The 12,835-nt window shown below is 51.4% G+C and overlaps 5 protein-coding genes and 1 non-coding gene across 6 annotated transcripts; 3 read left to right on the forward strand and 3 right to left on the reverse strand.

Moving 5' to 3' along the window:
- Window positions 1–103: 103 nt before the first annotated feature.
- On the forward strand, window positions 104–1,718 carry LY79DRAFT_524269 (aldehyde dehydrogenase; the record flags this gene model as incomplete). Its single annotated transcript, XM_060555616.1, has 4 exons — window positions 104–376; window positions 433–487; window positions 548–1,342; window positions 1,432–1,718. 4 exons carry the CDS (start codon window positions 104–106, stop codon window positions 1,716–1,718), a joined length of 1,410 nt encoding a protein of 469 aa, XP_060409776.1.
- A 78-nt stretch (window positions 1,719–1,796) lies between these two features.
- Window positions 1,797–3,418, reverse strand: LY79DRAFT_566433 (NAD dependent epimerase/dehydratase). Its single transcript, XM_060558821.1, has one exon. The coding sequence runs from the start codon at window positions 2,919–2,921 to the stop codon at window positions 1,851–1,853; it is 1,071 nt and encodes a 356-aa protein (XP_060409777.1). The 5' UTR covers window positions 2,922–3,418; the 3' UTR covers window positions 1,797–1,850.
- Window positions 3,419–4,110: 692 nt separating this feature from the next.
- LY79DRAFT_t231 lies at window positions 4,111–4,182 on the reverse strand. The gene has a single exon. It is a non-coding gene; the product is annotated as a tRNA-Arg (tRNA).
- Window positions 4,183–4,987: 805 nt separating this feature from the next.
- On the forward strand, window positions 4,988–5,401 carry LY79DRAFT_695711 (uncharacterized protein; the record flags this gene model as incomplete). The annotated part of the gene is made up of 1 exon (XM_060564825.1): window positions 4,988–5,401. Exon 1 carries the CDS (start codon window positions 5,036–5,038, stop codon window positions 5,399–5,401), a length of 366 nt encoding a protein of 121 aa, XP_060409778.1. The 5' UTR covers window positions 4,988–5,035.
- An 897-nt stretch (window positions 5,402–6,298) lies between these two features.
- Window positions 6,299–7,748, forward strand: LY79DRAFT_583091 (uncharacterized protein; the record flags this gene model as incomplete). The annotated part of the gene is made up of 7 exons (XM_060560303.1): window positions 6,299–6,474; window positions 6,650–6,773; window positions 6,838–6,969; window positions 7,069–7,183; window position 7,563; window positions 7,623–7,625; window positions 7,745–7,748. 7 exons carry the CDS (start codon window positions 6,299–6,301, stop codon window positions 7,746–7,748), a joined length of 555 nt encoding a protein of 184 aa, XP_060409779.1.
- Window positions 7,749–10,740: 2,992 nt separating this feature from the next.
- On the reverse strand, window positions 10,741–11,562 carry LY79DRAFT_524235 (Alpha/beta hydrolase fold-1; the record flags this gene model as incomplete). Its single annotated transcript, XM_060555611.1, has 2 exons — window positions 10,741–11,076; window positions 11,155–11,562. 2 exons carry the CDS (start codon window positions 11,560–11,562, stop codon window positions 10,741–10,743), a joined length of 744 nt encoding a protein of 247 aa, XP_060409780.1.
- Window positions 11,563–12,835: the final 1,273 nt, after the last annotated feature.

Genomic DNA, 12,835 nt, shown 5'->3' on the forward strand with positions numbered 1-12,835 from the left:
TATGCTGTCCATATCACCTGGTAATGGCCCTTTGCTGCTATATTCTGTCTTGCTCTCCTCCCAATCAAACAATCACGGAGCTATCTCCCACATATCAGTCAAGATGGAATTCTTCAACGTCGTAGATGGACAGCGCCGCGCCAGCGACAGCCATCACCAATGCATCAATCCTCGCTCAGAGGAGCCTCTGTGGGATGCGCCCGTTGCCACGGTGCATGACCTCGAGGATGCCATCACGGCAGCCCAGAAAACTCTCCAGACCTGGTCCAAGACCACGGTAAAGGAGCGAGCCGACTATCTACGCAGAGTTGTCGATGTATACACCGCGCACAAGGAGGAGCTGATGGATATTATCATGAAAGAAACCGGGAAATCGGTAACTCAAGTCTCACTCTTCGACTACAAGTGAAGCATGACGCTAACTGGCCCCAGAGTCTCATGGCCGAGATCGAAATCGGAAATACATGCGAACAGACAATATACTACAGTACTTCCACTACCCATCTTCCCTCGAAAGATTCTCAGTACACTCATACCTGCGTCATAGCCAAGGTCCATCTCGAAGACGAGGTTACTTTTGAGGACGAGAAGCTCAAGATCGTGGCCACCCACCACCCTTTGGGTATTTTCGGCGCCATATGCCCGTGGAACTTCCCGCTGATCTTGTCAAACATCAAAGTGGTATCCTCACTCATCACAGGCAACTGCGTCATCGTCAAGCCCTCTCCGTGCGCGCCATACTCCGTCATGAAGTCTGTCGAACTACTCATCGACGTCTTGCCTCCCGGCGTCGTCCAGGTGGTCAACGGCGGCACCGACCTCGGCGTCGCCATGACGCTGCACCCGGCCATCGCCAAGATCAGCTTCACCGGAACCATTGCCACCGGCAAGAGCATTATGGCCAACTGCGCGAAGACACTGAAACGACTGACCTTGGAGCTGGCGGGCAACGACGCAGCCATTGTAACCGACGACATTGACGTTGCCAAGGTGGCGGGTCAGGTTGCCACCGGATGCTTCTTCAACGCCGGCCAAGTGTGCGTGGCTGCGAAGCGCGTCTACGTCCATGAATCCGTATACGACAACTTCCTCGAAAAATTCGCGAGCGAGGTAAAAAAGTCCTATTCCATTAATAATGACGCCAGATCGCCTAGCCTATTCGGCCCCGTCTCGAACAAGACGCAATATGACGCTGTCCGGGACATTGCTCGCCATTACAGTAAGCATGGTAGCAACATCATCGCTGCCGAGCTTCCCTCGGATTCCAAAGGCTTTTGGATTCCGCCGACCATTGTCACAAAGCCGCCAGAGGAATCCATTCTTGTCCAAGAGGAGCAGTTTGGTTCCTCTCACCCAAAGCTCACACTCAATATTTGACACAACGAAGTGGTTTGTGATTGCTGAGACGTGTAAACTGACCGTGCTTTCAAGGTCCAATCGTACCGATGCTTACTTGGACAGACGAAGAGGACGTACTCCGACGCGCCAACCTTAGAAACGCCGGCCTCGGGGCATCCGTCTATTGTAGAGACATAGGAAGAGCCGAGAGCATAGCCAGAAGGCTGGAAGCAGGGACGGTCGCGATCAACGTGCCCGAGTTGCCCCATCCCGGCGGTTACTTCGCAGGGATGAAGGATAGTGGTCATGGAGGCGAGATGGGAAAGCAGGGCTTATCGTCGTACTGCTACACCAAATGCCTTCAGTTTCCAAAGGACTGAGGCTGTTGCGTTGCAAATCTTGAGTGTAGAACTGGATTCACAATACACGACCATGTCCCGATCTCGCTCCGTAGCTCCCCTATGGAACGGCAAAAACAACCACCCCCCCCCCCTTTCCAGAAAGCAACATCCTCACGCAGCATTTTTAGCACGCTTCTCCAGCTCAGCAATCTGCGTCGCAATATCCCCAAACGTGTCCTCAAGCTTCCTGTACTCCAGACCGAGCACCTTCTCCGCCAACGACCCGTCCGCGCCGTAAATCCCCTCCGGGAGCGCCGTCTGCGTCGGTTCGCCCTTCGGGATCCGGCCCTCCAGCTCCGGGAGCCTCTCCCGCACCACATTGGCGATCGTCTGGTTAGACACGCCTCCGGGGCTGACAACGAACCTGCGACCCCCCGCGACGGGCTTCGTCGCCGCGAGCAAGTGCGCGCGCGCCACGTCCCGCACGTCGACGTACAGGTGCAGGAACGCGGGCGGGACCGGCGACTCCGTCGTCAGCCCTGGCATGAAGAACGTCTCGTAGAGCCCGTAGTTGCTCTGGTTCAGGTCCCGCGGGGACCTGAGCGCCGAGGCGTCCAGCAGCGGCCCGTACACCATGGGCGGGTTGATTGTTGCCAGGTCGAACGCTGGCTTCTCCTCCTCGACGAAGGCCCAGGCCGCCTTCTCGGCGAGCGCCTTGCTCGCCACGTACGGCAGGTGCGGGTTCTCGGATGTCTCGGCGTCCCGCTGCGAGACCTCGAACCAGTCCCGTTCGCCGTAGATCTTGGGCGGATCGGACACGGGCGGCCGGGAGATGTCGATCATGGCGGCCATGGAACTGGTCACGACGACCCTCTTGACGGCCGGCGCGGCGCGGCGGACGCCGTGGAGGATCTCCGTCGTGCCTCGGATGGCTGGCCCCAGGAAGTCGGCGCTGGAGTTGCCCTTGCGGAAGTCGAACGGCGAGGCAGTGTGCAGCACGGTCTCGAACGGCGGGTCGGAGGCGAGCGCCGCGTCGAAGGCGCCTGGGACTGTCATGTCCGGCACCAGGGCGATGTCAAGCTGGGACGAGGCAAGGTAGGAAGAAAAGGCCTTATGGAGCTTGGAGGCCGAGAACTCGCTGCGGACTACAGCGCGGACGGAGTGGCCAGCCGCGAGAAACTGGTCGAGGATGTGCTGGGCTATGAAGCCGTTTGCGCCGGTGACGAGGACGCGTTGGGGCATTTCGGCCTGTGCGTTCTATGAGTATGGTGATCAGGTTTTGTTTTCTATCCTAGAATATGAGGCCTCGGGGCTGGTTTGGAGAGGCAGCGAGTTTTGGAGAGGCTTTATACCTTTATAGCCTTCCACGCGAAATACTGCTACCGGAGCCTCGTTCGCTCGCTTCCGTTCCGAGCGGAATGACAGCCACGAGGACTTCGCGGCGCAGCGAACAGGTTCCGAGCTTCGGTTCCGTGCTTTCTCTCTCTAAAGTTTCATCAATGCAACTACGTCCGAACTGCCGTGGCACACAAGCTGTTGCAATAAAGGGCGGAGACACGATGCAAGAGACAAGGGACGAGACAGGGTTCACACATCTAACCTTGTCCTTGTCGATAGAAAGGAGGCCGCTACATTAACTTCCCGGTGGTTTGTAGATCTGTATATGGTGTTGAGTATTGAGCAGGATACATGTATCATTTTGTAACCGTGTGACCTAAATGAAGACCGTCTTGGATGCGTGTCGCGGACTCCAGAGCGGTCCTGTTGCTGTAAAGTTTGAAGGTAATTATGTAAGTCCGTTGATTGTTCGGCATATTGCCTACAAAGCATGATATATTACTCTACGCCACTGACAAGCGTCTAGCTTTGAGTTTCGCAACGCAGAGTTCACTAATGCACAGCCTGATATATGCAGATGAATAATATAAATAGTACGTGCACCCAGACGATACAGGCATGTGTACATAGTGCTACAACCCTAACCCCACTTCAACCGCCGATACGACGTTTGTTGGTGCTACTGGAGACACGGTCAAGATTGATACCTCTTATTCAAGGTTAGGAGTCTCTCAAAGGCAGAGTGTTGTCCGCCAACCAATGGGAAACCCAGTCAGTATACAAATACCTTACAAAGTGAATACGGGATTTTCTTTCTTTTCACCGTGCAATCTTGAAGCGTATGTATCGTGGATATCTACTTTTCTTTGATCCATACATAACCCATGATGGTCAGACTTAAACTACTTACCGGCAGCCGAACGGGGCCCGAGATGTGGAGATGAACCGCCTCAACCCCGCCCCCGCAGATAAACAAACCACGGCAATCAAAGAGGAAGAAGTTGCACCAAAAAAGAGAGAGAAGGGAAGGGGCTGCAACGAGTGAGTGGATAAGTACAGATGGAAAAATTGAACGGAAACCCCGCAAAAACTTTGACCAGCCTGGGGGTCGAACCCAGAATCTCCTGATTCGTAGTCAGACGCCTTGCCATTGGGCCAACCGGCCATGATAGATTGTACCTTTTTCTGGATGTTGATGCTTATTAACATCTCTGCTTATGAGGAGCATAAATCTCGTTCTTTTGACTTTGTTCTAGTGATTGTTAACAGCACAATATCTCGTGCAGATGTCCATTGACTTCATTGATATTTGCCAGTCGCTGTTACAATAGGTCGAAATTTTGCCAATCTGTTCTGAGAAAAGTACTACAGAACCAGGCTGTACGATTCTAGGAACCATTGGCCGACAGGACGGACGTAGTTCCATATCTGGCTGCCGCCACCTGAAAGCTGGTCTCGTCTAGGCATAGTCAAGAGGATATGTATCATCCGGCAGGCTCCTGCAGATCGAGAGCAACCGATTTGTTCAATTTCCTTTGAAACCCTCACTGCTCGGCCACTTGTGTGGCTACTGGCGCAGTTGAAGCTGAAGTACCTCGAACTGCCTACCGGTATCTTGCAGACTCCTTTCGGCAGAGGCATACCCTGGTCTGAGCACACCGGATAGTATGGTGCAATGAAGCTGCATTTTCATGTGCAACCCGTTAGCTGCCCTCCAGTATTCTCAGCATGATGCAGGATAGCTAAATCCGGTCATCTCCATGCCCAAAGAAGCCCGCAGAGTTGCATGTGCAGTAATCAACCATTGAGCCCTTATACTTGGGCTGACAACCTATTCCTCGATTAGCTGTGAATGATAGGGAGGCTGCGAAGTGCCTCCAAGCCTTGTTCTGGCCCCCAAGGCTGCTGAGGCCGGGTCTACGGAGTGCCCAGGTCGACGAGTACTTATTAACGTGCAATCTTTCCTGTCTCTGCGTTTCCCTCCCTGTTACGCTTCTTCGTTGTCAAAAATTAGCATTATGGGCAACTGCAACACCTCGCCAGCATATTTGTCGGCAGAGCCCCATGGGTCGACTGCTGACAGCCCTGGAACCATTACAGACTTGACCGCGCATTACCTTGGATGCATCAAAACATCGGATTGCGCCGAGTTCCTAGACAAGGACAAAAATTGTCAATTCTGGGACCATGAAATTCATGCCCAGCTAGAGAAGTTACATCAACAAAACAGAGACATGCCTGAAAACGAATGCGAGGAGATGGCCATAATGAGGGTCGACGAAGAGATCAAAGGCCTTGCTCTCAATATCGAGTCCCAATATAGAAGAACCAAACTCCTCCGCAAGGCGCTCTCTGAGGTCAAGTGCTCCTTTTGTAAGGTGTAGAACAAGCGCGGTCAGGCACATAAAACAACTTCACCCTCTGAAGATCCGTCCTGCGATCTGGTTAGCGTAGCTCACCACAGCCATAATGAGTGGGAAAACTCGGATGGATACAGGAAGGGATCGACATTAGAAGTACCTTCACCACGACCCACCACTGCACCCTCGGCGGACCTTAGACCAGTCCTGCTGGAAGCTGAAGTCGACAGAACTTCGGGATAGGGACCAGGTGGTTTACCGCAGTACGACGATGGACAGCAGTGGCATCCATAGACTCCTTTAGACTCCTTAAACTGCGATATGATTGCAAAGGCTAGAGGCACCCTTGGCATTTAAGGAATTTCTTGGACCACAAGAAGTATGCGTCTGCTGAGGCTCCAGAGGAGCGAGAAGCCGAAAGTCGTATTGATTTCTACAAATGGGACGGTCACCGGAACGAGGCAGATGACAACGGCATAGTATGCGGTCATTGCAGAGAAGAAAGTCGAAAAGTGTCACGGATCGTCAAGATTGACCAGCTGTGGATGCGAATCCTCGACAGGCAGACCATCATCACTAGCTTCTCGAAGAGGTACAGGACAAACGAGTAGGATTCTTCCGGGATGTACAGGTCGATTCGAACCAGGATCAAGAACGCCCCAAAGAATCAGACTCGATCCGTCTTCGATGTGGCCCCGATAATTTTGGATGAATGTTCGAGCACGTTCTTTGATCGCACTAGAACCACAGTAAGCAAAGAGACGTGACAGGGCAAAGGTCGACACCCCCAAGTCCTGGACATTTTCGCAGAGTCAATTGGCAACCTCGTAGGTCACTTCTGAACAACTTTGAGAAGGGACAAGATCAAACGATGCTGACTTTGTCGTACCAAAACAAGCAAACGATGTCGTTCCAACACCTATGGCACTAGACGAAGAGTGCCTCGAAGATCCTCAGCTCCAACCCCAAGTACGAGGCATTGCCCCGCTACTCAACATTAGCCAAGAGGGCAAACTGCAGCGAGACATCAGTGACATCGTCGAAGAGCTGGACATGATGATCCACGTTATCATGAAGCAGAGGGATATTATAAAGAGGTTCGTGCAGAATGTCGAGGACATACATGACCTGAGTGGCACATGGTGGGATGAGAAGCCGAGTCCCAACAGGGAGCCGCACTACCTGCGCTCAAGGTCTATGTCGGGAGCAAATGACGACCCCCCGAGCACGGGTACAGATTGGAAACCCAGGAGCAAAACGGACGAACAAAAGCTGGAGAGAGAAGGACGAGCTCATCTGGTTCCGCAAACAGGCTTATTATTTGATCTCGGGTGTCGGGGACAGAATCGCTGAGTTTGAGGGGTCGCGCAAGAGCGCCGAAAGTACTTCTCATGGGGTAAGGCGATTCTATGTCTCGGGAATAAACGTCTAATGGAGCTGACTTGACAACTTTTTTACAGATCACAGTTCTTCTGGACCTCAAACAACAGCAGGCTAGTATCCTGCAGGCGTGGCGGTCAGCACGACAGGCGGACGAAAGTGTTCGTCAGGGGCGATCCATCATGACTTTTGCAATTGTCACCATCATCGTTGTAAGTTTTCCCACTCAACCATACCCTTTTCTTGCTATATATTGCGAAACATGGCTACCAACCGTCGCATTTTATTGTTCTAATCGTAACGCGAGGTAGCTCCCCGTATCCTTTATCTTGAGCGTCTTTGGTATGAACCATAAAGACATTGGTGATACAAATATGACTTTTGGTGATACTAATATGACTTTTGGTGACCAGGTAGTCTACATGTGTAAGTGTCCAACCGCCGTCTCTCACAGCCGATCGCTGACCAATGCCATCCCAGTCCCGATCTCTGCCAGTGTGATTCTTGTCTCAATCATCTTCGCCTTCTGGACGTAGCCGCGGACGGTGCTCTGATACGCATGCAAGTATTCTGAGATCTGAACTCTCGTCACCTTTGGAATCTATGATGTGTTTCTGAGGCTGACACAGTGGAAGACACTCAACAACAGCGAAAATTTGTTGAAGAATCTCGAGAAGAGCGTCGAGACAATGAAAAGCGAAGTGAAAAGCCGCCGCAAGATGAGTGCATTCTAAAAGAAACGAGGCATCGACTTGTCCAACTAAACGGTCACGAGCGAGACCACACACGATAACTGTTCCAATAGTGTAAGTTCGGCAGGTGAGGAGGTGCAGCTATCGAAGGCTTTACAAGATTTTATATGTAGATAGTAAGCCGCTAATGTGGTTCGACACTGGTAGAGACAATTTCAGTATACCATTTCTTTGTCGATTCAAGGTCCGCTCCAATTGTATTGATCTATGCAACTCTACCGCTTGTATTTCGTAGTTGATCAGGTGGTTTCAGGTTGAGAAAAAAAATGCAAGGTTTAGGACCCATTGAACCTGGTTTATATTCGGAGCGTCCCTAAAGGTACGTACGTATTCATGGCTGTCAACCATATGTGGGATGGTCACACAAGTAGGTGATAAACAATGATACTCTAACACAGTATAAGCGTATCCAACTATCGTATTGATAATCATTAAGGGCTAATCTTAATCATAGAGGCCAAGAGCACAAATATTGTGTTACGTTTAGATATAACGCTTATACTGCGTTTTTCCAACTGTATTAGATTACTATCATGCACCTGTACAACCTTACGAGAGATCGTCTTGTATTCGGACTTCAGTTAAGGACATCTGAGGGTATCTGAGGTCTCCTCATAAGAGCTACCACGAACTAATACGGATGTAATACTCGGGCGTATCGCGCGAGTTCAGATAGGAGAAATAGGGGGTACGTGTTTCGAAGGCCCACTTCGGCTTCTTACCTATAGGAGTGGGGCAATCGCCATCCGGCGACGATTTCCCGTACGTGCACTGATGTCTACGGAGCGGGTAATCGTCCCAATTGCCCAGTAAATAGACGTCGCACGGCTACAAATGCGGAGAAAAGTGTGACCCGCCCAACACATTTATCAAAAGGCATATAAGGGGCTTTTCCTTAAAAAGTGCACAGGTAGTATTCTGTTATCCCCCCCTACATGTATGTAACGGCGAGTATCTACATGGTCATGACAAACCAAAAAGTTTGGCAAGGTTATCTTGACCTTGATCTCAGGCCCAGCAAATCACCCACATTCACTTCTCCCCCTACCTAACACGTTCCGCGACATTTTCTCGTCCTTGAAAGCGTTGGCAGACGGACATAGGCGCCTTTGTAGACTTGGTGGACGATTCCAATATTTTTCCGGAAATGAAAACAAAACGAAACAGCACGATCGTCACGTATTTCTGTGCCTTGCCTCTCACAAAACCATTCTACCTCCTAGCAACGTTACAGTCTTTGTTAGCTTTAAATCTCCAGCCAATGTCCTGTCCTCCTAGAAATCACATGCTCTGTGTGACTTCGGACACAATGCTCAGACTGTGCCGCCAGAGCCGGACCCACCTCATCCACCTTATAGTAACCCTATTAATATTCTTAAACCCTGAGAGATATCGCAACCTCAAAGCGGAGCTATGATAGCACTCTGAGCACTCCAGTAGGTAGGGTTATCGCCGTGAGCCTCGGCTTGACTCTCAACTACGTCCATTCCTTAATATGAATCACATATGCAGTAACCAATAAGTTCCGGTGATAATATCGACTGAAGTCCCACCTTCACCTGATCACCGGGCCCTGCGTGGTACCTCTTCATCGGACCGATCGCTTTATCATGGCCTCGCGGACGGCTGTTGCCGGATGCACCCCTGTCAATAATATTACAGATTAACGGCTTGTCCGAGCTGAAGGACTGAAGGATGATCCCAGCTCAAGGGTTGAACGTAACAAGCAACGTTCTGACAAAATGGATAATGGGTACATCCTTGGTATCTGGTATGATCCTGCTCGAGAGTATCGGGAGGCGCACGTGGGTAAGCGGCTGGCCTTGTGGCTGGTCTTACGGGTAACTTCTTCCGGATGCAACGCTTGTCATGGAGAAACTCCTGTGGAAATAGCAGACGGCAGAAGCATTGGCTGAAAAGATTTCGCAATTGGCGTATTGAGGGTTTTTATGATGACTTGACTCGGGTAAGAACGTTCGTCAGCGAATTTTTCAACGGGGTGGGGGACCCTTTCTCAATGGCGCTTTTCTTTTTCCCTTCTTTTCCTTTCTTCGCTGCCAACACCAGATGGACGTACAAGATACTAGCTATAGTGACTTAGTAAAATCAGAGTGCCTCAATTGATCAAGTCTATTGTAGAAGCATTGGACATTTATTGCGTGTCTGTGCTATTTCGCGTCTGTGCTCTTCAGATATCCTCCGAAGCACTAGTAAAATGACTCGCGGGATCAGATATGGACGGATCTCCGAAAAGGGCATCCTCCGAAAAGGGTATCCCTGTGGTAACTTCGTCTTTGTCGATCAGAGATCCTGCTCGTATTGATAAAACAGTATCTAGTAGGTAGTCGTGCTTCATCTGAGAATCAGACAAGATGGCTAGGGAATACCTGTATTCGACTGAACAGCACCTACAGTACTAGGTCAAAAGTCTAGCCACACCAATAAGGGTCACATGATGCTTGCCTCACATAAACCAGGGCTAAATAATCCGGTTATTATGATAATGTTGTGTAAATCCCTTATGAATATGGGTCGCGCGGTGAGATCCTAGTTGCTTGATTGGTCGCCCTTATACGTGTGGCCAGACTTTTGACCTAGTACTTGTAGTCTTGCATGCTTCCCCTGATATAGCGAGGGCCACTAATGACGGGCGCACGACTCGTGAAGGTGCGAACTAGAGATCAGGATTCTCTGTAATGGGATTGGGTGGTGTGCCAACGCCTGACAATAGACCATCCTGGCAACTGTCAAAAGATCCGCCAATTCTGGCACTACGTGCCTAAATTGCACCACACATGACCTTATAAGGCGCCCTATCGCTGACCCACCGGCGATATCCTTACATTCTCATCGTGGCTTGGCGGATATTCGGGAAGTCAAAATCGATACCCCTATTTTGAGAAAGTGATGATTCGATGACGTCGGCAACTCCTTGCTCAAGTATAGGCCATACGAGCATCAACCTACTCGGACGTCTCCTTTCATTACGTAAACATTTGACGCCGTGCACTGACAAGAGTCATGTATGGGCCATGGGGATCCACTGCACGACCAACGTTGCATTGATTGTTTGGATTCATTGTTTGGATTCATTGTTTGGATTCATTGTTTGGATTCATCGTTTGGATTCATCGTTTGGATTCATTGTTTGTATTATTTGTCTCGCGTATCTTCCATCTCCGCATGCACCTGTCTCCGCCATAACACCCACAGTCGGTTGTCAAGCCCTACTTAGTTGCCGGGGAACCATCTGCTCAGGATGGAAGTGACATTGGCCGGCCGGCTTAGGTGAGCGCAGTGGCCGCTGGGCTCGCTCTGGGTCTTGGAGCCTGCGGGGAGGACCGCAGACATGGCCTGCTGGTAGCTGAGGGGCAGAGCGTTGTCCAGAAGGCCGTAGAGGTAGGCACAGTCAATGCCGTTGCTCCACGGCTCGTAGCTGGACGGGGTGGTGAAGGCGGACAGGGAGGTCCAGGTCATCTCCTTGGACCACTTCTCCTGCTCCGAGGGCGGCATGTCATTGAAAGCAACCTCGGGAAGCATGCTTGTGTTGCCAACAACGCGGTCTCCCTGCAGAAGGGTCAGTAAGTTCTGCATTTTATTTGACAATCGGCCGAAACAACAACGGTCCGGTCACATCACACGTACCTCGACAACCATCCACGGGAGAGGCTGGCCGCCAAGGAGATCCAGCAGGCTGGAACCCTTGGGGAGCATGAACGCGCTAGCATAAACGATGCTCACGACGCCGCCAGGGGCGCCGGAGGCCGAGCGGGTAGCGACGTCGTAGCCTTCAACAGCGTTGCTGGCAACTACTCCACCATAAGAGTTGGAGTAAATGACGACCTCCTTGCCGTCGGAGACGAGCTTGTCGAGCTCGGTGCGAACAGCGGCAATGTCGTCAGACATGTTAGGTAGCGGGGTCGTGGTGCCTCCGACGGTGGGCAAAGATACGATAGATGTACTGAAGTCCGCACTGGCCAGCTCGGCTGTGAGAGGCTGGAAGGCCACCGGCAACTGCCAAGCGCCAGGAACGATGAGAACGGACGGCTTCATTGCGAGATGTGACAGTAATACCGGAGAACAGTAAAAGAATGTGTGAGGGGCTCGGGTCAAAAGAAAGAATGGCCTGATCGACTGCAACGGTAAGAGGGACAAGTGACCGCTCTAAAGTACTGTTTCTTCAAGACACCAAAGCATGAGTGCCGTCCCTTCGGTCTCCGCAACCAATACGGAAACGGCCAAAATGACAGCTTATGCGAACTACAAAGCCCGCGGCTGCGGAATAGATACCGAGACAGGAACAACATCGGATATTGCCACGCGGCCACGATTCGCTAGTGCCAGACTCAAGGTGCGTTGCCCCGAAGTGATCCACAACGGGCCCAACGTTAGCGGTGGGTTATAACTTATCCCAGAACCCTCAGGTATGAAAAAGGGGCAAAGAACGGGACCCATGCGTAATCGGATTAGTGAACGGAGAATGGCGCAAGTGCAAGGCTCCCAACTCGATCTAGCGGAACCAAAGTGGCAGCGTGTGGGACTGTGAATCGCCTCGGATTACATAGTATGAACGTGTTGTATCGTCTAGGGCCCCGTATACGCGGCGGCCGCTTGACACATGCATAGTCGAGTCAAGTATCTCCTTCGTGGGTTGAATATTACCGCGACAATTCGACGATAATGACGCACAGAAAGGAATCGCGGTCCACCATCTTGCTCTTGCATGCCTTGTATCCGTAGTTTACATCGGATTACAGGGTTATTGACTCGCCAGAGTCTTCATCAACATTCCACGTTTTGCACGGCTCCCGCCCGGGACTGCGCACAGAAACCGAAGCCACAATTGACAAATGCCGCAGGTTCGGCAGCGAACTGTCTGTGGCACCCCTGTATCGGCATGGATCTTGCCGACGATCGAAGGGGAACGGCAAGCCATTGCGGCGCGCCGCGAGTTCAGGGTCAACGCTACAAGCGAGGTGTCTCTGAGAAACCGGCGATTTTTCCTTTCTTTTTTCCTTTTTTCAGAGCCCGCGTGCGAGGGTCTTGACGTGGAGATGATACTGGGTATGAAACCCCTTGGCTATTACATAACTGGTGTGTTCCAACAACTCTCAAGTAAGTGTTAGTGAACGGGTCCGGAGGGAACCGCGTGTCGCCCTGGTTCTCCTCGTTTATTTCTCTTAGACTCCAGTATGATACCCGTGGGGTTGATCTTGAGGTTGTGACATGTGGTGGTGGGCAAGTTTGAATGATACGCCCCAACTCTTGCGACTTCGCCCTCAAGGATCCCACAATTGTCTGGTCCACCCCGGTGGCCTTCCCGAAA

Source organism: Colletotrichum navitas (assembly GCF_030913465.1).
Source record: "Colletotrichum navitas strain CBS 125086 chromosome Unknown LY79scaffold_78, whole genome shotgun sequence".
NCBI classification, from domain to species: Eukaryota; Fungi; Ascomycota; class Sordariomycetes; order Glomerellales; family Glomerellaceae; genus Colletotrichum; species Colletotrichum navitas.

Excerpts from the sequence above, each read along its gene's own strand:
- LY79DRAFT_566433 (XM_060558821.1), bottom strand. The coding sequence starts at position 2,921 with ATGCCCCAACGCGTCCTCGTCACCGGCGCAAACGGCTTCATAGCCCAG.